The 22,434-nt window shown below is 40.8% G+C and overlaps 1 protein-coding gene across 2 annotated transcripts in view; it reads left to right on the top strand.

Annotated features, from left to right (window-relative positions):
- Positions 1 to 14,660, top strand: part of FAM171A1 (family with sequence similarity 171 member A1) — a 130,584-nt gene extending 115,924 nt beyond the window's left edge. For both annotated transcript variants that reach the window (XM_056519095.1, XM_056519096.1), the window contains exons 6-8: positions 6,337 to 6,453; positions 9,100 to 9,214; positions 11,987 to 14,660. In XM_056519095.1, coding sequence (XP_056375070.1) covers positions 6,337 to 6,453; positions 9,100 to 9,214; positions 11,987 to 13,556 — 1,802 coding nt within the window. In that variant the 3' untranslated portion in view covers positions 13,557 to 14,660. The remainder of the gene's footprint in view (positions 1 to 6,336; positions 6,454 to 9,099; positions 9,215 to 11,986) is intronic.
- The last annotated feature ends 7,774 nt before the right edge of the window (positions 14,661 to 22,434 follow it).

Below are 22,434 nucleotides of genomic sequence, written 5' to 3' on the forward strand. Positions count from 1 at the left end.
CACGTGAAGGGGTTAATATTTTAATCTGAAGTGATGTGTGCCCGGTGGTTTCTATATTTTGCTGATTCAGTCATGTTTTCTATAGAGTAATGGGCTGATTTTTTTTTTATTTTTTTATTTTTTTTGTTAAGCATTTTCTACAGAATAAAATATCAATTCCAATTAAATATTCATCAGTCCTCATCACACAAATGTCAGAGTTGTGGATTTTAGCTGGTTCCCCTTCTGATTTACACTACAAAGTCATCCCCGGTCCCAAGCTCTTAGAATTATATTTTTGTTTTTCATTAAAGAATTTTTTATTAAACTAAACATCTGGTGCGCGGCTAACAATGAAGGAGATGCAAATATTTCAGATGCTCTTTTTTTTCTCTCCAGCTAAGATTTTCAGGTGATTTGCAAATTCTTGTCCCGTCTGACACATGAATGCTTATTAACATGACAATGCCGGGATGTCAGATGGCACCCAGGGATGGTTAAGAGGAACAGTTGTCATGTCAAATAAGCGAGCGTTTAACACGTTAAGGATGATTAAATATTCACAATTACTGGAGGCTTCTTATAGACTGATCTACTGCTCATTCAGGAGCTAGCTGTGTAGGCTGGCTCTATATAACAGAATTTAATAAATTGAGTTAAATAAAAAAAATGTCGTCTATATATCTCAAGCTCTCCAAGTGTTCAGATTCCCCAGAGAAGTCTGGTATGACAATTTGAGGTCTCCAAGGACTATGGCAGTCGGAACACTTGGAAAGCAAAACGGCTAATGGCTTTCCCAAGACTGAACGAATCAACAGCTGATTCATTTCGTTCAAACTCAGTGACTCTTAATGTACATTTGGTCATCTCTACTAACCAAGAGTCCGATAGTGATTCAAGACGTGTTGCAGAAATCTGCAGTCTCCCCAACCTCATTTTAAGTCTCTGTTCACATGAGTGCAGGATATTTAATCACGTTTGACTTAAAAATAATAATTAAAAATAGTGCTATTCTTTTGCAATGAAACCTTGGTAGAAGCTGATGAACCCCATTTATAGATGCTGAGGTCCATTGAACATAATGGTTAGCCATCGTATTACTGATCTGGCACCGCATCGTGGATTCTGTTAGGAATTCGTAACCATTGCTTATTCCTTACCGCTCTGACTCAGGGTGACGACTATGTTCCCCGTTGACTTTCAGCACCTGCGGGACCAACCACCATCCATAGCTTGCACTCAGGAATGCCATACTTTTCATTGTCCCCCAGATCCATCACCACTTCCTTCCAGGTCCTCCTATCCACCTGGCTGCCACAACTCATGAAAGAGGGATAAAATTCCTCACCCAACCACGAAGTATGAAAAAAATAAAAAATAAAATAAGAAAGTTGGTGGTTTCCATTAGAAAGCCTTAACCACTGCTTATTCTCTACCACTCTGACTCAGAGTGATTACTATGTTCCCCATTGACTTCCAGCACCTCCTGGAACAACTACCATCCATAGCTTGCACTCAGGAATGTCACACTTTTGATTGTTCTCCAGAATTACTTACCACTTCCTTCCAGGGCCTCCTATCCAACCATCTGCCACAACCGATGAAAGAGTATAATAAAATAGGTGAGGTTGGAGAATTGTTGTCAGGAAATTGTGGGGGCTTGTCACTTTTTCTTCCTTGGAAAAACTTTACTCTTCCCCTTCTTACTAGTCATCACAATCCTATTCCAGGCTTTCTAGTCCCACCCGTAAAGGGGTATTCCAGTAAAAAAAAACTTTTTTCAAATCAACCCGCTCCAGTAAGTTAAACAGATTTGTAAATTACTTCTATTAAAAATATTAAGCCTTCCAGTACTTATCAGCTGCTGGAGTTGAGTTGTTCTTTTCTGTCTGACAACAGTGCTCTCTACTGACACCTCTGTCTGTCTCAGGAACTGTCCAGAGTAGGAGCAAATCCCCCTAGGAAACCTCTCATGCCCTGAACAGTTCCTGAGACAGACAGACAGGTGTCAGCAGAGAGCACTGTTGTCAGACAGAATAGAACAACTCAACTTCAGCAGCTGATCAGGACTGGAAGGATTAAGAATTTTTTAATAGATGTAATTTACAAATCTGTTTAACTTTCTGGAGCCAGTTGATGAAGAAAAATGTTTTTTTACTGGAATACCCCTTTAGAAAGAGTCTTGGACGTGTTATGGGCTCTGTTCCCGAAGGACTCTCTCTCTCTCTGTTCCCGTTGAAACCTAATAGTTGCTGAATTATTAGATATTCTGTATTATCAGACGCTTGTTACATCCTAATTTTAGCGTCCCTTTTTAGCAATTTGGTCTGAACACAGGGACCTGTTATGTTGTCCGGGCAGAAAGAATATCAGCAGGGAAAGTTCTGGAGCAGGTGCGGAAACAAGAGAGACACAGAGGTCCCTTATGCTGCTCTCTGACTGATATCTGCTCCATTGTTCAGCCGGGGCCCGGTCATCTGTGCAGAGCCACTGAACCATGTGTGCCGCAACGTAAGGTTCCTTGGAAAAGAACAAGAAGGTTAAGTGTCTGCGGCCTGCACAAAGATGAGCTCCGAAAATCGGGCGGATTAAGCATCTGTCAGTCAGGGAAAACCCACCCGAGGCCTTCTAGAGGGCGAGGAGTAGTAATAGGGGGTGCAGGGGTAGCAGTTACACCCGGACCTACCTTCCTGAGGTACCCCTATTTTAATCTGGGCCCCAGCTAAGAAAGATTGCTTCCTGTATAGATCCACGGACTAAAGCAGGGTTTTCTAACCAGTGTGCCTCCTGCTGTTGTAAAACTACAACTCCCAGCATGCCTGGCTGTCCTGGCATGCTGGGAGTTGTAGTTTTGCAACAGCTGGAGGCCCTACTTGTTAAGAAACATTGTACAAAGCTATGCTTTCAATGAAGAAACTCCTAACACCAAGGGACAGTTCACACTAAGGGACAATCTTCCCTTGCTGTCAATTGTGCTGAGGAATTAAAGGGGTACTTTGGTGGAAAACAAAATGTTTTAAATCAACTGGTGACAGAAAGTTAGAGATTTGTAAATGACTTCTATTTAAAAATCTTAATCCTTCCACTACTTATCAGATGCTGTATGTTCCCGAGGAAGTTATATAGTTGTTTTCTGTCTGACCACAGTGCTCTCTGTTGACACCTCTGTCCGTGTCAGGAACTGTCCATAGTAGGAGCAAATCCCCATAGCAAACCTCTCCTGCTCTGGACAGTTCCTGACACAGACAGAGGTGTCAGCAGAGAGCACTGTGGTCAGACTGGAAAGAACTACACAACTTCCTCTGGAGCATACAGCAGCGAAGCACTGGAAGGTAGAAAGATTTTTAAATAGAAGTAATTTGCAAATCTGTATAACTTTCTGGCACCAATTGATTTAAAAAAAATTAGTTTTCCACCAGAGTACCCCTTTAAAGGCTGCCGAAAAGAATGAACATGTTCCACACGGGCCAAAATTCAAGCCCCATTGATTTCAATGGGATATCGCTGCAGAATTCTGCCAGATATAAGACTGGTCGTATATTTTTGCGGAAAGCAGAAATTCTGCTGTCTGAATGGGACAGCGGAACCCCATATAAATTAATATGCGTTAAATTATGGTAGAATTCGAAGTGGAACTCCGCATTGAAATTCCGACATAGACTTCTTTTGACAAATTAATTTCAGAGTCGGAAAGTTCTGCTGCTGCATTTCCTAAGTGGGCACTGTGCAGCGGAATTCTACTGACAGCAATGGGACTCTGCTGCATCAGAATTTCGAAGCGGAATTCTTCTCTGAAATGCCGTAGCGTGAACCTAAAAGTGCCGCCTGGTTCGTTTATGTTGTGTTAAAACTGTATCTAGAAGTCCAACATATAAACGAAGCATCAATTAAAGCACACAAGCACTCTTGTACAAAAACTTCAATAAGTCATAAAAATGAGTTATTTTTAAAGCACTGTTAGTTCCAGGGCACTCTACATATAATAAGGGGTTAAAATGTATGAAACAGGAAGGGCACATTCACACTATGGAGTTTCCAAGCTGAACATAAAGGGGTAGTCAGGTGAAAAACTATTTATTTATTTATTTATTTTTAAATCAACTGGTGCCAGAAAGTTAAACAGATTTGTAAATTACTTCTATTAAAAAAAATCTTAATCCTTCCAGTACTTATTAGCTGCTGAATACTACAGAGGAAATTATTTTCTTTTTGGAACACAGAGCTCTCTGCTGACCTCAGGAGCACAGTGCTCTCTGCTGACATCTCTGTCCATTTTAAGAACTGTCGAGAGTAGGAGAAAATCCCCATAGCAAACATATGCTGTTCTGGACAGTTCCTAAAATGGACAGAGATGTCAGCAGAGAGCACTGTGCTCGTGATGTCAGCAGAGAGCACTGCGCTCCAAAAATAAAATAATTTCCTCTGTAGTATTCAGCAGCTAATAAGTACTGGAAGGATTAAGATTTTTTTTAATAGAAGTAATTTACAAATCTGTTTAACTTTCTGGCACCGGTTGATTTAAAAAAAAAAAAAAAAATCCACCGGAGTACCCCTTTAATTCCAGCGCAGCAGCCTCCCCATCATTTTCAGTGGAATTCTGCTGCGCAGTGAACACTACAGAATTTTTCCACTGCGTGAATTCCATTTCCGGACTCTGCCAATTGAATACACGTTGTTTTGGAAGAATCTGCTCAATGGTGACGATTAGAGATGAGCGAACTTACAGTAAATTCGATTCGTCACGAACTTCTCGGCTCGGCAGTTGCTGACTTTTCCTGCATAAATTAGTTCAGCTTTCTGTTGCTCCGATGGGCTGGAAAAGGTGGATACAGTCCTAGGAGACTCTTTCCTAGGAATGTATCCACCTTTTCCAGCCCACCGGAGCACCGGAAAGCTGAACTAATTTACGCAGGATAAGTCATCAACTGCCGAGCGGAGAAGTTCGTGAAGAATCGAATTTACTGTAAGCTCGCTCATCTCTAGTGACGACGCATGTCCTAGTAACGATTTGATATTGGCGCCAGCAGCTGCATACAGAATATGCGCCTGGAATTTCTCCGTGCAGATTTTCCGCCGTGTAAATGCGCCCTAAATGACGGACGGATATAAAGGGGGAGAAGGCCCTGCCTGCAAGGGTTTACACTCTACAAAGTTAAAAGTTAGGTTTATAAAGATCAAGGATCTTATAATAACGCGAACACTTAAACAAGGTTAAAGACAAGACCGGAGATTCTACCATATGTATATACTTTTGTATGCAAGATATGCAGGGAATTGTCATTTGTCAGTAATTTCCATGCCTGGGAAAGCTGGGTGACTATATGGCCACGGAGAAGCATATACTGATGATTGGGGTTATCACTAATTGTAGGACATCCACTAGTACAAATGAGCGTCTGCTATATCCGTTGTTTTGCTTTTTTGCCATTATAGCGTGTGCGTATGACCTGGAGTAGGTAGCGTGACCCTGTGTATCATCCGGGATCAACCTGCTGTAAAACATAAAAAAGGATAAAAGGAAATATAAATTTTACTTTGTTCTGTTTGGAATTTGTCATTTAAAAGAATTACGTATTTTACATAGTCACATGTAAGAAATGGTTTTTGTCCCAACAGCTCCACCTAATGGTCATCTTGTGTAGTTGTGGCTTTTGTGTTTTGTGTTTGTTGTTTAGGTTTTTTGTTTGGAGGAGGTAGGGTTACGTAATAATAAATAATGGTAATATTAAATACAGTGGTCACTCAAGTTACAATATTAATTGGTTCCAGGACGACCATTGTATGTTGAAACTAGAGATGAGCGAACTTACAGTAAATTTGATTCGTCACGAACTTCTCGGCTCGGCAGTTGAGGGCTTATCCTGCATAAATTAGTTCAGCTTTCCGGTGCTCCGGTGGGCTGGAAAAGGTGGATACATTCCTAGGAAAGAGTCTCCTAGGACTGTATCCACCTTTTCCAGCCCATGGGAGCACCTGAAAGCTGAACTAATTTATGCAGGAAAAGTCATCAACTGCCGAGCCGAGAAGTTCGTGACGAATCGAATTTACTGTAAATTCGCTCATCTCTAATCTGGACTTTCTGTAGCATTGTATGTTGAGTCTGGTTTCAAGTTACAATGGTCCAGAAAAGACCATTGTATGTTGAAACTATTGTATGTTGAGGCCATTGTTAGTTGAGGGATCACTGTAATGATGATAATAAATTATGATAATATCTTTTTTATATATATATATATTTTTTTCTAAATGTTATTGTCCACTTGGCACCTTAAATATTATGGTTATTGCAAAGTACATTAGATGCACATAGGAGGACCCCTCTGTAGATGTTACGTTTTCGATATTTGTAATTGACAGGAACGTGGGTAAAGAGTAGTATTGGAATCATCCAGCAGGAAGGACACCAGCTCACCTGGACGTACATTGCTCCTCAGATGGGATATTGGGTTGCCGCCATGTCTCCTTCAAACCCAGGTGAGAAGTCCTAAGCAATATGTTGGGAGCTAGAGACTAGAGATGAGCGAACTTACAGTAAATTTGATTTGTCACGAACTTCTCGGCTCGGCAGTTGATTACTTATCCTGCATAAATGAGTTCAGCTTTCAGGTGCTCCCGTGGGCTGGAAAAGGTGGATACAGTCCTAAGAAAGAGTCTCCTAGGACTGTATCCACCTTTTCCAGCCCACCGGAGCACCTGAAAGCTGAACTAATTTATGCAGGATAAGTCATCAACTGCCGAGTCGAGAAGTTCGTGACGAATCAAATTTACTGTAAGTTCGCTCATCTCTACTAGAGACTGTTGGGAACATGGCATATAGTAATACAGGTTTGTCCTTCATTGCAATTTTACTTAAAAGCTTAGGATACCTTTGAATTCATTTTTGTTTGTTTTTTTTTTTCTTCTTTGACCTTTCTTAAACATTTTTTACTCAGTTTCTCTTCTACAGCCTGAAAGCTTTCACACATAGTTCAGGTTACCGCATCCTATTCTCAGTCAAATCTGTCACAAAAGCTGCCTTGAAAGGTCTGTTTCCAGCCCTTATATCTCCTAACCTGAACAAACTTTTAATCTTGCATATGACCACAGTAAAGTTCATAAGTCCATTTAAGAAGGTTGTTCAGGAGAGGAGAGAGGGCTGGAGACCAAGCTGGTCAAGGCAGTTATTCTAATGGATTTCACAGGACATGGCAGCTTGAGATATATATTTAATATACATTTCTATGTATAATATATATTTATGGGTAACATTATTTAGTACCAGCGCCCCATTTGTTCAAAAACATAAATAAATTGAATATTAAAGACAGGCAAATCAGTGTTTCTATGTATCCATAGAAACACTGATTTGCCTGTCTTAAATTTCTAATTTTTTAACAAATGGAGCACTGCGCTGGTACTAAATAATTTTACCCATAGAAGTCTGTTATTAAAGGGGTTATCCAGGAAAAAACTCTTTTTTTTTTTTTAAATATATATCAACTGTCTCCAGAAAGTTAAACAGATTTGTAAATTACTTCTATTAAAAAATCTTAATCCTTTCTGTACTGATGAGCTGCTGAAGTTGAGTTGTTCTTTTCTGTCTAAGTGCTCTCTGATGACACGTGGCTCGGGAACCGCCCAGTTTAGAAGCAAATCCCCATAGCAAACCTCTTCTACTCTGTGCAGTTCCCGAGACAAGCAGAAATGTCAGCAGAGAGCACTGTTACCAGACAGAAAACAACAACTCAACTTCAGCAGCTGATAATTTTTGAATGGATTGAATTTTTAATAGAAGTAATTTACAAATCTGTTTAACTTTCTGGAGCCAGTTGATATAAAAAAAAATATTATTTTTCCCGGAATACCCCTTTAATGGTGTGACGGGGACCCATTTTTTACTACCTGAGCAGCTATCCACGGTCACTTTGTCCAAAAGCACCAGTGTTTTTCTTATGTTTTATAATATTTTTGTGTAATAGAATTATATATATTTAATGTAATGTATATATTTATATTTAATATACATATAATATATATATATATATATATATATATAATATACATTTTAGATATTTAGTATATAATATATATTTTATATACATTTAATATTTTATATTTTTATTTTATATTTATATATTTTTTAATATACATTTTATATATTTTATATATTTAACGTATAGTAAATTATTTAAATTAATATATAAAATGTGTTAAATATATATAAAAAATATATTATATATAATATATATTTTTTTTTATATATATTTAACATACATTTTATGTATTAATTTACATAATTATTTAATATATGTTAAATATATAAAATATATTTACCGTATATATATATATATATTTTTATTTTTATATATATTTTTTTTAACATACATTTTATATATTAATTTACATATTTATTTACTATATATTAAATAAATATATAAATATATAAAATGTATATTAAAAAATATATAAATATAAAATAAAAATATAAAATGTATATAAAATATACATTATATACTAAACATATAAAATGTATATTATATTTTTTTATATATATACACACACACACATCTCTATTTATAACAAGGAGGCTGTAGAAGAGAAAGTGATCAAAATTTGCGTAATGAAGACCTACAGAGAAAATGTTTTGTACAAAGCAAGAATTAATGTTGATTTTAAGACTGTGTCCCAGTGCTACATGTAAAAACACACCAGGGATCGTGCACTCAAAGTACAGAACTGCTGGGTCTCTCCATAATGTTATTTTCTAGTGATATGGCTTTGACTCTGTGCCAAGCTGTCTTATGGCAATCCCTGGTGCACAACAGCTAGCAGCACTTGGAGGAATACGACGTCTGATCTATAAGACCCTTGTTGTCTACTGTAGTACAGCCTGGTTTGGCATCATTGGTGGTCATTGATGGGACCAGGTATAATAGACGGTTATTATTATCAAGGAGGCACCGACAAATAAGACACAGAATATGCCTTGTAAACATGTATTTGGTGTTTTGCATTGACAAAGAACAGGGAACTCAAGGACCGCCATTCTGGCAATCCCAGGGACAATACATTTATTACCGCCGTACATTTAACCCCCTCGAATGATGGCCGCTTAATCCGTGTTTCCTTATTGTTTTACAGATCCTGTGGTTAGACAAGATATCACAAGCTACCACACTTTGTTCCTCCTGGCAATATTAGGAGGGATTGTGTTCATCCTCCTGGTCCTGTTCTGTCTCCTGCTATATTACTGTAGGTAAGTGTACGTGAACTGCCTTCTAATACTAGAGTACCGCTTCTATATGCTTATAAGCATGTGTATGTTATTTAGAAATTAAATAGTGGTGTCATTGTCAGTGGTCTCCAAACTGCGGACCTCCAGATGTTGCAAAACTACAACTCCCAGCATGCCCGGACAGCCAACGGCTGTCCGGGCATGCTGGGAGTTGTAGTTTTGCAACATCTGGAGGTCCACAGTTGGCAGATAAGTGTCTGATCCCAGAGATCAGACCCCCATATTCTTTAGACTGGGCCCCCAAATCTCCCTGCTGCATTAAAGGGTACCTTTCATCAAAAAAGATTTGATATATTATAGATTAATGTATGCAGAATAACTTTCCAATTGCATGTTATTTAAAAAAATTGCTTCTTTCTATTTAACTTTCCACTTTGAAAAAATGACCACTAAAAGTCTCCCTACCAGTCCTGGCCGCAAGCCCTTTTTATAGATTTCAGACTCATGCTGGAGTCCTAAATCTCAGACTGCAGCCGGGACACAGACAAGCTCAGCTGGCAGCTCTGAAACTTCTCCTCTCTGTTTACAACTGTATGTGTAGAGAGAAGAAAGATCGGAGCTCAGATAGTAAAATGAATGAGGGCATGCAGAAAGGCAGAGTGCTTGAGCACAGTGCTGGCTCCTGCCTGTCTGATTGACAGGCAGAGAGCAGTGCTGAGCTTGTCTGTGTCCCGGCTGCAGTCTGAAATTTAAGACTCCAGCATGAGTCTGAAATCTATAAAAAAAGGGCTTGCAGCCAGGACTGGTAGCGAGACCTCTAGTGGTCATATTTTTTTATAATATGCAGTTAGAAAGTTATTCTGCATACATTAATCTATAATATATCAAAAGTTTTTTTGATGAAAGGTACCCTTTAAGGTTGGAGTCGGCACGTGCTCCATGCATTGTCTATAGGAACACTGGGGATAAACACTTGTTCTCTGCATAGAAAATGCATGAAGCGCGTGCGGACCCCACGCTCCATGCAGCGGGGAGATTAGGTGCCCCTGTGAATAGGGGATACCTTTTTAAACCCAGGAGTACCACTCCTTTTTAAGTTCTCTCTGTGCCAAACTTTGCCTATTTATTCAAGATGTTCTTCAGCAGCTGCAGTGAAGATTATACAATATTGTACTACAGCTGCACCAATCTTTTTATTTTTTATCCATGGGAAAGATTTGAGTATTTTATTTTTTATTAATCAAAATGAGCAGAATGTGCCCTTTTTGTCTTAAAAAAACAAAGTTCTGCAGCAGCTGAGGTGTGGATTTAAAGAAATAGGGAGGATTTAATAAGCAAAATGTTACAGAATTTCGGCATGTCAATAGGATATGTCATCGGATCGGGCTTACTGCTGCGGCTTTAGGCTGCGCTTCTGCTTGTTATGCAAATTAGCTGCATTTCATTTTTTGGGGACAAAAAGAAGAAAAAAAAAAACCTTAGCCAGATGTTAGCCGAGAGTCAATAGAAAAATATGAAAAGCTGAACAGATTTGCCGTTTTTTCACTCTTTATTGGTGTTTTTTTAGGGCTCAGTGGCAGCTTTTAAAAATCGTAGCTTGCTGAGACTTGGGCGTTTGTTTGTTTTTTCAGGAATTTAACTTAATTTTTTTTATTTTATTATTTTTTTATATCCCATAGACTTCTATGGAAGAAAAAAACACCATAAAAAAACTGAATTTTTTTTCTTCCATACATTTTCTCCAATTCTTAGATATAAATCCTTGAGTCACATGACAAAAGGATCACAAGACTTGTAATGAGAAAAGAACGCCAAGACTAAAACTCACTATTTTTGAACAAAAAATTGCAGATTTGTAATGTAAAATGATGTAATTTTTTGTGTAGCGTGTTTTATTTTAATTTTTTTTCAGGTTTAAAAAAAAATAGCAAAAAAAATTGGTGTAACGACTTAGCCTTTGGTTTTTTCTTGTGCGGCGCTTCTCCTGGCCACGTAATATCAATTGAGATGACACTTGTAATAAATGTGTATAACCCCCCCCCCCCACCTTTCCCCTAATAAGTATTAATCACCCCCCTTTTCCTATACTATAAATAAAATATATATTTTTTAAATCCTAAACGTGGTATCTTCGTGTCCGTAAATGTCAAAACTATTAAAATATAATGTTAATGAAACCGCACGGACAATGGCGTAAAGGTAAAAAAAAATACCAGACATACATTGCATATTTTTTGGTCACTTCTTATACCAGAAAAAAAAATATAAAAAGTGATCAAAAAGTACCATCAAAAAAAAAATAGTACCAATAAAAACTACAGATCAAGGCACAAAAAATTATCCTTATACAGCCCCGTATATGGAAAAATAAGCGTGTTAGGGGTCAGAAGAGGACAATTTTAAGTAGTAAAGTTATCATTTTTAAGTACCGTAGTAATTTAAAAACCGATTTAAATTTAGTATCATTGTAATTGTATGGACCTACAAAATAAAGATAACGTGTAATAGTAAGGCATCCCGCATGGCATCCCATTTGTCAGAAGTATTTGATGGGTAATCCTCAGTGGGAAGGCTAAGATGTGATGTGAACTGTTTCTTGGATTGTCCTGTGTGTTCTTCTATTTTACTATTTTCGTTCTGCAACTTTTTACATTTGTGAAGTAACCTTTTGAAGTCTTGGATGCTGCCTCGAGTACACGTACCTGCACTTTGTCTACATATTTGACAGCGAGTTGATGCATTGTCATTTTATAGCCTTTTACTGAATCTGTTCTTCTGGTTTTGTTTACGTAGGAGGAAATGCCTAAAGCCACGTCACCACCGGAAGCTTCATCTTACATCTGCTTTGGATTCTTCCAAGAAAGATCAAGCCACATCAATGTCTCACATCAACTTAATCAGCCCCATCCATCTGGAGATGATGTCCTCTAGCGGAGAGGTCGATATGCATACGCCCATGCTCAAGCCTTCGTATAATACCTCGCGGGACTTCAGCTCCAGAGAAGAGCTGCTTTCGCACCAAGACGAGAAGAGCCGAATGTCTTTGGATAACCTGACTCCGAGTGGGACTTTGAGACAGGTGTACAATAAATCGTTGGATCAGTTCATCTTGAAATCCAGAAAGTCTGTAGACATCTCAGATGGTTTTGTGTCCCCCATGAAAGACGAGTATCGGCGGAGTTACAACTCTGTGATCTGTCAGCCTTTATTTGAAAACAAAGATCAATCTGCAAACTATGTTACAGCAGGAAGTAAGCCAAACATTCAGGAACAAAGTCATCCTGTGCCTTCTGCTCCTGAGCAAGAGCAGGTCATAGACCGACGGCCTAATGAATGTATGATGTCTAGGTCTGTAGACCACCTCGAAAGACCAACCTCTTTTCCTCGTCCAGGTCAGCTTATATGTTACAATTCTGTCGATCAGGTAAATGATAGTGTTTACAGAAATGTTTTGCCCACGCTGGTGATTCCTGCCCATTACATGAAGCTGCCAGGAGAACATCTCATTGTGTCTTCTGAACAACCCTATGAACTAGAACGACTTCAGGCTGAACTTTCCAAATCTCACGCCCAACATCCGCAGCAGGTACAGGCCTCCCAACTAAACTCCCAAGCGATGTCACAGCAACATTTACAAGATGGAGAAGGCATGGATTGGAGCGGACAAAACACTGTGATGTCCGAATCGGTTTCAATCCCAGCTTCGTTGAACGACGCAACCATTGCTCAGATTAATGGTGAAATGCAGCTGTTGACCGAGAAAGCATTGATGGAGCTCGGTGGAGGAAGACCCATGCCCCATCCCCGTGCCTGGTTTGTGTCTTTAGATGGCCGGTCGAACGCACACATTAGACATTCATACATTGATCTCCAAAGAGCAGGGAAGAACGGGAGCAATGATGCCAGTTTAGACTCTGGAGTTGACATGAACGAACCAAAATCTGGTAGGAGAGGAAGAATTTCGGAAAAATTTTCCATGCTGCATCATCATCTGTCTTTGCAGCACCAAACCTTACAGGAGCACCAGCCGAACGAACAGAAGATGTCAGATGGCACGGCTTACACACAGATAGTTTATCTAGACGATATGGACCAAAGTGGTAGTGAATGTGGAACAGCTGTGTGTAGCCCGGAGGATAACAGACCTTTCATTGAGGCACCAGCAAGAAAGAGCTGTGGCCAGCTACCCAGCCTTCAGGAAGAGACTAAGAAACGAACTGAAGACTCCTCACCAGTGCCATTAGACAGCCCCGACCATGATTACTCCATTCACGACGACGGTTCCGACGACCAAGGAGAGAACAAAAAAAGCCCTTGGCAAAAACGCGAAGAGCGACCTCTTTTGGCCTTCAATATGAAATAAGTCGTTGGGCTACAAAATGGAGTAGTAAATTGCCAAATATTCTTTCTTTTTGGGAATGCTTACTTTGTAGGGGGATGGGAGTGGGGGACTCTTTGTGAAATCGGACCAGATCTTCGATAAAGATTACGGCTCATGGATGGTTTGGGAAAAAAAGAAGCGTGCATGGATTTTATGGACTCTTTTACCGATAGTGAAGTGTAGCACTATCCCCCGGCCTTTCTTTTTCTACTGAACTCTTGAGAACGTTGACTGTTCCTCGCTAGGTTCTGACCACTAATCTCCCTGTGATGGGAGCATGTGACGACAAGTTGTAGTTTTGGAAAACCAATAGCATCACAATGTTTACTGTATATATCTGCATTCTACAGAGGCAATTTAGACATTATTGGAAAAGAAGCTATGCATTGCTGCTTTTACACCAATTGACATTTTTGCCTAGGTGCCGCCCTTTCTCTTTTTTTTTTTTACAAGGCTGTAAAATATATATTTCTTTATCCGTTTTTCATTTTAACCTGCTTTTATCTTCTTTTGTAAAGTATTTCTACACAAAAAAGCTGTGAGCCTAATCTCTTTTTTGGTATTAAAAAGTTTTTGCTTTTTTTTTTTTTTTAAACAAAAACTTAACAAAAAAAAGTGCATTGTACGGTTTGTGTCCATAGAATTTGATCCCTATTCTCCAAGTGCCTTTTTTTAAGAAGCTTCCCAAAATGTTTTAATTTCATCCCATTCAATTTAGATAATTTCATTTTTTAGGATTTTTTTTATTAAAAAAAAAGTTTTCTTGCATGCACCAAATGCCACCTCTGCCCATTCCCTCCATATCCGTATGATGTATGCTCTAAATATCATTGTGTACCATAGAGATCAACGTAGCTGAAACCTAGAAGACATCTAGAACCCCCACTTAGCTTATTTATGTAAATATGGTTTTTTTTTGGTTAATTTTTTTGGAGTCGATTTGACTGCCCCCCTGTTGACTTGGTGGGCGGAGAATGTATGAAACTTAACTCTTTAACATTCTGAATTGCTGGAATGACTTTTTCTGTGCATTCTCTTTAAATGAACTGCTTGGTTATACAAGAATTATTAAAATAATACCGTTGAAATTTTTTTTGTGGGTGCCTAATTTAAGGCTATTTCCTCAATCAAGTTTGTATTTAATAAAAAAAAAAAATGGGTGTAATAATATAGCAAATGCCCTACATGTATATTTTCCATATGAGTATCGCCCAGTTTGAGTAGGTGGCAAGAGGCATTGGCATTGTTTTTCTGCCACATTGTGCCATATTGTATTACAGCACCAGCTTGCCAATCCAGCCTGTAGTTTCACTTTTTCCTGTCTGCAAGAATGTTTTAATGTTTGGAAACCTCATCAATCTTTTACAAAATTAGTTTCAACTAGTGCAGGACGTATCATCAATAAGATCTTTACGTTACTTATCTCTCAAGAAATGCGCCCTCATGGTAAGTGACTGCCCCAAAGTCACCTCCAAATAGGATTTGCTTATGGTTGACTATTGGTGGCCATTATTGTGCCAGATCCTCTGTCCACTGGAGGATCTTCTGCATTTTGTACAACAGAGGATAAATAGGTCATAGTGGAGCAGCAGAGAGCGAAGAAGCAAGAGTCCATTAAAAATTATTGAAATTATTATTGATAATAATAACATAGAGTAGTACATCAATATAATGCTTTACCGCTCAACATTTGCTGTATGATCGGACAAATACTGGTCCCCCATGTGTGAAGACCTCTTTTCTTGTACCTGGAGAAGACGATCCAGTATCAAGGAGTCAGAGCCCAGAATGTCTACCTTAGAAGGGTCTCCACCCAAGGGATTGGTATTTTATCAAATTTTTCGGTCAACGTAGACCAGTGACGAATTGTATTGGATTAACATTGAATCAATCATCGTAGAAAACTTATAGAAATAGAATGACTCACTGACCATTAAAGGGGTACTCTGCCCCTAAACATCTTATAAGATGTCTGATCGCAGGGGTCCTGCGGCTGGGATCTCTGTGCAGTACCAGCGTTCATTTAGAACGCTGTGTGCGGGCAGCAGGGGTCGTGACGTCATGGCCATGCCCCTTGTGATGTCACACCATGCCCCCTCGATGCAAGTCTATGAGAGGGGACGTGGCGGTCGCCAAGCCCCCTCACATGGACTTGCATTGAGGGGGCGTGGCGTGACGTCACGACACCCGCCACCTGCTCCAAGTGTTCGGAACAAAATTATCCGAATGCTGGGGCAGTGGAGTAACCCTTTAATGTGGCACAGGGTTGTACCCTTTCCAGTGTCTACTATTTCTGTTGCAGAAGCTGATGGTCCACTGTAAGGCCGGGTTCACACTGCGGCATATCGAACCGGAGAAATTCTGGGCAGAAAGATTAATTTCTGCAGTGGGCACAGTGCACAGAACAACAGAATCCCATTTGAAGACAGTGGGAGGCTGCTGTATTGGAATTTACAAGTGGAATTTCTCAGCTTGGAATATATAACAAGCATATAGCGTCACATCAAAGTTTGTAGCTAAATGATATCTCAGAAGATCACGCATCATCCCTTAGCCCAGGGGTCCTCAAACTATGGCCCGCGGGCCACATGCGGCCCACCGAGGACCTTCATCCGGCCCGCCGCTGCCAAAGGACATCCCTGTGTCCCAAAAGATGTTTTCGGGACACAGGGATGCGCTCTCATCGGCCTCGCGTTTACTTTAAAAAAGCAGGGGCTGCCGGGAAGGTGGTGCACGCAGGGACTTCACTGATGTCCCGTGCGTGCGCCCATAGCAATGGAGCGCAGAGGAGCGGAGCAGCGATGAGGACGTGCGCTGGCCAGCTTGGTAAGTGTTACCAGCGGCACGTCAGCTTCGGTGCTCCGACCACGGCTCCTTCGGTCCCAGGACTGCTATGACCGGAACTGCGGAGCAGTGGTCGGGGCACTGAAGTGGGGCAGAACACAGGCATACAGCCTCCAGCCATACACTGTATGGCTGGAGGCTGTATGTCTGTGGGGGAACATACTGCACCTAATGTGGGGAAGTATGCTGCACCTAATGTGGGGGAACTATACTGCACCTAATGTGGGGGAATTGTACTGCCACCCCTAATGTGGGGGAACTGTACTGCCAATCCTAATGTGTGGGAACTACAACCTAATGTGGGGGGATCTATACTGCCAACCTAATGTGGGGGTAACTGTGCTGTGTACTTAAGGGGGTAGTCTACTAATAAGATGTATAACTGTGCATAGGAATTTGTTCATGTTTTTTTTATCTATAGTCCGGCCTAATGTGGGGGAACTATACTGCACCTAATGTGGGGGAAGTGTACTGCCAACCCTAATGTGTGGGAACTACAACCTAATGTGGGGGGATCTATACTGCCAACCTAATGTGGGGGGAACTGTGCTGCATACTTAAGGGGGTAGCCCACTAATAAGATGTATAACTGTGCATAGGAATTTGTTCATGTTTTTTTTACCTATAGTCCGGCCCTCCAACGGTCTGAGGACCCCTGCCCTAGCCCTTCACAAGGAAACAGGGATTTAATGCGGTTGGACGCAGGATATGGAATAAATATCAGGCCCATTAATACTCGGGACAATAGGCATGGCTGTGATACTGCTTCCTCAAATGGTCAAATTATGGATCAACCCCCAGATGATAGACAAGAGGATATGCAGGTATTCAATCTGTTGTCTCATCAATTGAGTCCAGCAGAGAGGTATTTATTACGTAGGGGCTCATTCTTTACCCTGACTCCAAAGTTTGAAGAATTTATCTGGGTAAACGATATCAATCTATTTACCTGTAAGTTGGCCCTCCATAAATGGCACACCCAGAACAATAGAGACGACGATTGTATCAATATCAATGACATTCGCGCTCTTGAAGTTTTACAATCCCTACAGGGTGAGAATGAGGGAATAGGATCCGACATTATGGCACCATTTACCCAACTAAAACCAAGATCCTTGATGACCCCATCATTTGTACAATAATCTGACACTTTTGTCATCCTGGTAACTTGGGACATACAGAAGATACGCCCAAAAAAGCACTTGATACACTTGAATTTGAGTATGGAGGAACAACAAGCATTACATGGAGAAAAAATCTAATAAAACTGTCTGATAAAGGCAGCAAAAGTCTCCTTAGATAGGGAGGATTATGTTGAAATGGCCCATCGACTGCTGGATGACAGAGATACCTATCAGGTCCTTACGAAAGATCCAAAGGTGGAATACTTAAAACAAAATTTTGAGTGCAAAATTGGAAGGACCACTTTTAGAAGAAGAATACAAGTATATCTTTGATAACCATCCCACAATCTCTACATTTTGTGGGTTACCTAAGACACATAAAGAGCTGAATCCTATTAAAGCCTGACCCATAGTGTCCGGTAAGAACAACTTGACAGAGAAAGCAAGTATATACATAGACAAAATGTTGTCACCCTTTGTATCTTCTCTCCCTTCTCACTTGAGGGACACAACGGGCACTGTCCTCAAAATCAACGATTTGGTTGTCACAGATACCACTATATTGATGAATTTAGACGTTGAATCATTTTACAGTAACATTCAACACGATTTGGGGATCACTGCAGTGAGCACTTTTATTCACACTAAAAGCAGACTTTTTTGTAATCACAATTCATTTGTAAATCAGTTACTGAACTTTTATCCTCACTCATAATTTCTTTCTTTTTGGCGGTACCTTTTACCAACAGGTGAAGGGTACCACTATGGGAACCACATGTGCACCTACATATGCAAATTTGTTTTTAGGGTGGTAGGAGCACACGATTGTTTTTGGTGGTGATTTGAGTTTTTACATCCAGCACATTTTATTTTGGGGAAGATATGTCGACGACATTTATATTTTTTGGGATGGGGATTTGTTTTGTTTAGAGAATTTGCAGCCAAACTGAATGACAATAACATTGGAATTAAGTTTACATTGGAAGAGGGTGGAAAAGCCATACATTTTTTGGACTTGAACATCTACATTGATATATCAAAATACAAACAAATATCTTCCGTAAACCGACATCAACCAACAGCCTTCCCATTGGAGTAGTTGGCACCCTGTATCCTTATGCAAAAGTATCCCCATTGGACAATATCTCAGGGCGAGAAGAAATTGTTCTGAGGAACACAACTTCGCCACTGAGAGTAAGAATCTTATACCCAGATTTCAGGCGGGTAGGGGATACCCAAAAAATACATATGCGAAAAGCATATAATAGAGCACGACGTAGTAACAGAACAGAATTACTTGGCTCTACAAATTCCAGCAAGTCAGATGTATCTATTATCAGATTAGTAGGAACCTTCGATGCATACACTCCATAGATTAACAGGTTCATACAAACCTACTGCCATATACTGCAATCTGATATAGACCTTTCAGAAAGGATAGGTACAAGACCCAATATTAAGTTTACATGGGGACCAAATCTACGCAAGTTATTGTCCTCAGCCATCTCGATGAGATTGCACCTATGAACCATACATGGCTATCTTAACCCCCGCCAGGATATTATCCATGCGGGCATTGTTCCACATGCAAAGTGTTTCCTGAGATCAAACAGTTTACCAACCTGGTGGATGGGAGAGTCTATAAGATTCTAGACTTTGTGTAGTAGTAAAAATGTTTTATATGTAGCGAGCTGCACTTGCCCCAAACTATATGTGGGCAAAACCACACAGGAATTGAGATGTTGCATTGGTAAACACATTAGCACGATACGGACCCACACTGCTACTCCTGAGGCCAGACATATGAGGATGGTTCATAACAATCAGATAGACCAGATTACATTTTGGGGTCTTCACCAGATTAGAATGGGACCTAGAAAGGGTCATGTGGACAAGATTCTGCTCAGAGAGGAAACTAAATGGATCTATCGACTGCAAAGTAGAAGCCCACAGGGCCTCAACGAAGGATTTTCTTCCACTGCATTTTTGGAGTGACCTAATAGATATTCAATCAATTGAACATATTCCGTGTACAAGATTGTACTGAGTGCGAGTCAATTGGGACCCTGCACACAGGTTTGAAGAATTTGAAGAATACACATTATAATATATTTGAAAATTTGTAATGGTTAAGTGACTATTATAATTCTGATCTTTTTATCACCTGCGAAACTCAGATCATTATGTAGATATTACATCGTCCGATACGGCTAGAAGGAATCAATAATTATGAAATACAAACCTAGCATCTTTAGAATTATATGACATTTGCAGACTCATGTGGGACCACAGTCATGCACATATTTATACTTCCATGAATATATTTATATCTATACACTTCTCAAGAGGACAGAAGAATCAGCGGCACCAGCAACTTGTATCTAAATCCACTAATTATGGACCAAGGGCAGCCCTGGGGAGTCAATGTTCAAAAAACCCGCGGCGGTGCTAGGACAAAGAGTCGACTTCAGTAAATATAATACAATCAAAGAGAAACCATAGCCTGCACTCACCGCCCAGCACGGGTATCACAGCCTCGGATTCCGGACCTCCTCGGTGACGTGGGAGTAACAGCCGTTGTTGACAGCGCTCAGAAAACGGGCAACAGCCGGCGGTTTTGCGTTACAATCAACGCTTCTTCCGGGCCGGAAGAAGCGTCGATTGTAACGCGAAACCACCGGCTGTTGCCCATTTTCTGAGCGCTGTCAACAACGGCTGTTACTCCCACGTCACCGAGGAGGTCCGGAATCCGAGGCCGTGATACCCGTGCTGTGCGGTGAGTGCAGGCTATGGTTTCTCTTTGATTGTATTATATTTATATCTATACACTTACCCAGTGAATGGAGGTGGAGCGTGAGAGCCTCGGTTGTGAATGGAGGATTGATAGGGTCCGGCCGGGGTTCCCCGAGAATTATAACAACAAGGTCTATGAATATGTGGACACATTTAATATGATGTGTTACATGAGGTGACATGAGTGATTGATTGTCACCTGTTGGTTTAGATTAAATACAATTATATGGCACAAACACATGCAAACAATAGAGGAATGGGTAGATGGATAGGGTAGGATAAAGCACATTATGTTATGACATTTTCTAAACTTAAAATGACTTGAGATAGCAAGTATGGTATCATCACATACTCTAAAGAATACAGTGACCCCCCCGACCTACGAGGGCCCCGACATACGATAATTTCAACATGCGATGGCCTCTCAGAGGCAGCATCAACATACAATGCTTTTGTATGTCGGGGCCATCGCATAAACGGCTATCCGGCCGCGCAGACTGCTTCAGCTGCCACCGGATAGCCGTTTACGGTGCCCCGTGTGGTCCGCTGATGATCACTTACCTGTCCTCAGGGCTCCGGCGCGTCCTCTTCTGGATCCCCTGCATCGTCGCCGCTCTCCATCGTCGTCATCACGTCGCTGCGCACGCCGTCCCGTCATCCAATAGGAGCCGCGTGCGTGGCGACGTGAGAGCGAGGATGCCGGGGAAGCAGAGGCCTTGCCGGAGCGTCGGGGACGCGGCGACAGCGATGGAGGGCGACATCCAGGGCAGCGGTCCGGAGCGGCGGGGACATGTGAGTATAACCTCCAATACCAGTGGTCTTCAACCTGCGGACCTCCAGATGTTGCAAAACTACAACTCCCAGCATCCCCGGACAGCCGTTGGCTGTCCGGGCATGCTGGGTGTTGTAGTTTTGCAACATCTGGAGGTCCGCAGATTGTAGACCACTGTCCTATACTTTACATTGCACGGATCCCTCAACATGCGATGGTTATAACAAACGATGGTCCATTTGGAACGGATTACCATCATATGTTGAGGGACCACTGTATGTCAATGAGGCAAGAAAATTATGTATACATGTGGAATTTCGCAACAATAACAGGTCAGTGTTCCCTTCCACCTTTTAGAGGTCTTTGCATCACATTGATACTTGGTGGTGTTTTTTGCACATCTTTCCTTTTTGGTTTGATTTAAAAAAATAATAATAAATTGGATCCATATATTTTATTCTAAGAATATTATTAAAAGTTAAGTTCGTTACGTAATGCATATCCTCAATACTTACTTGTGCACACTAACACTTTTAAAAAAGACAATTTTTTCTGCCCACCTGCCTCAACTACTATTCTAATCCTGCCACCTGCCTGATGCCACACATCTGATGCCAAGTTCTCCTTTTTTCACCAACCTTTGTCACCAGGTACTGGTATTGCCACCTCCACACCACTCTGTCACCGGGTCACTCTCAGGACTCCTGATGCTGCTGCCACATCCGAGCTGTCTCATTCTGCCACCATATGTTTGCCTCATGATGATGCCAAATCCAAGCTGTCTCATTCTGCCACCATATGTTCTCCTCATGCTGATGCCAGCTCCAGGCTGTCTTATTCTGCCACCATATGTTTTCCCCATACTGATGCAAGCTCCAAGCTGTCTCATACTGCCACCATATGTTCTCCTCATGCTGCTGCCACCTCCACGCTGTGTCATTGAACCATTATATGGTCTCCTCATGCTTCTGCCACCTCCACGCTATGTCATTCAGTCACTATATGGTCTCCTGACACTGATGCCAACTCCAGGCTCTGTCATTGTGCTGCTCTGCTACAGTGATTCTAATAGCGATGCCTCTAATCTGCATTTCATACTGAATAACAGTATAATTTCACTACCCCAGCACACACCCTATGCGTGTTACATGGCGAAGTGTACTACACCCCTATGGAGCCTCTCTGTAGGCCAGAAATAGCCGTTTTTAATAGCAATTCGCAGCGAATTTTTCAAAAATTCTCATCTCTAATAGCGATCTCGCTATACTACGGGATGTAAAGAGAACATAATCGGAACATGTGTTTTTAAAGTGACACTCGCGCTCAG

The sequence above is a fragment of the Hyla sarda genome, chromosome 5 (genome assembly GCF_029499605.1).
Source record: "Hyla sarda isolate aHylSar1 chromosome 5, aHylSar1.hap1, whole genome shotgun sequence".
NCBI lineage: Eukaryota > Metazoa > Chordata > Amphibia > Anura > Hylidae > Hyla > Hyla sarda.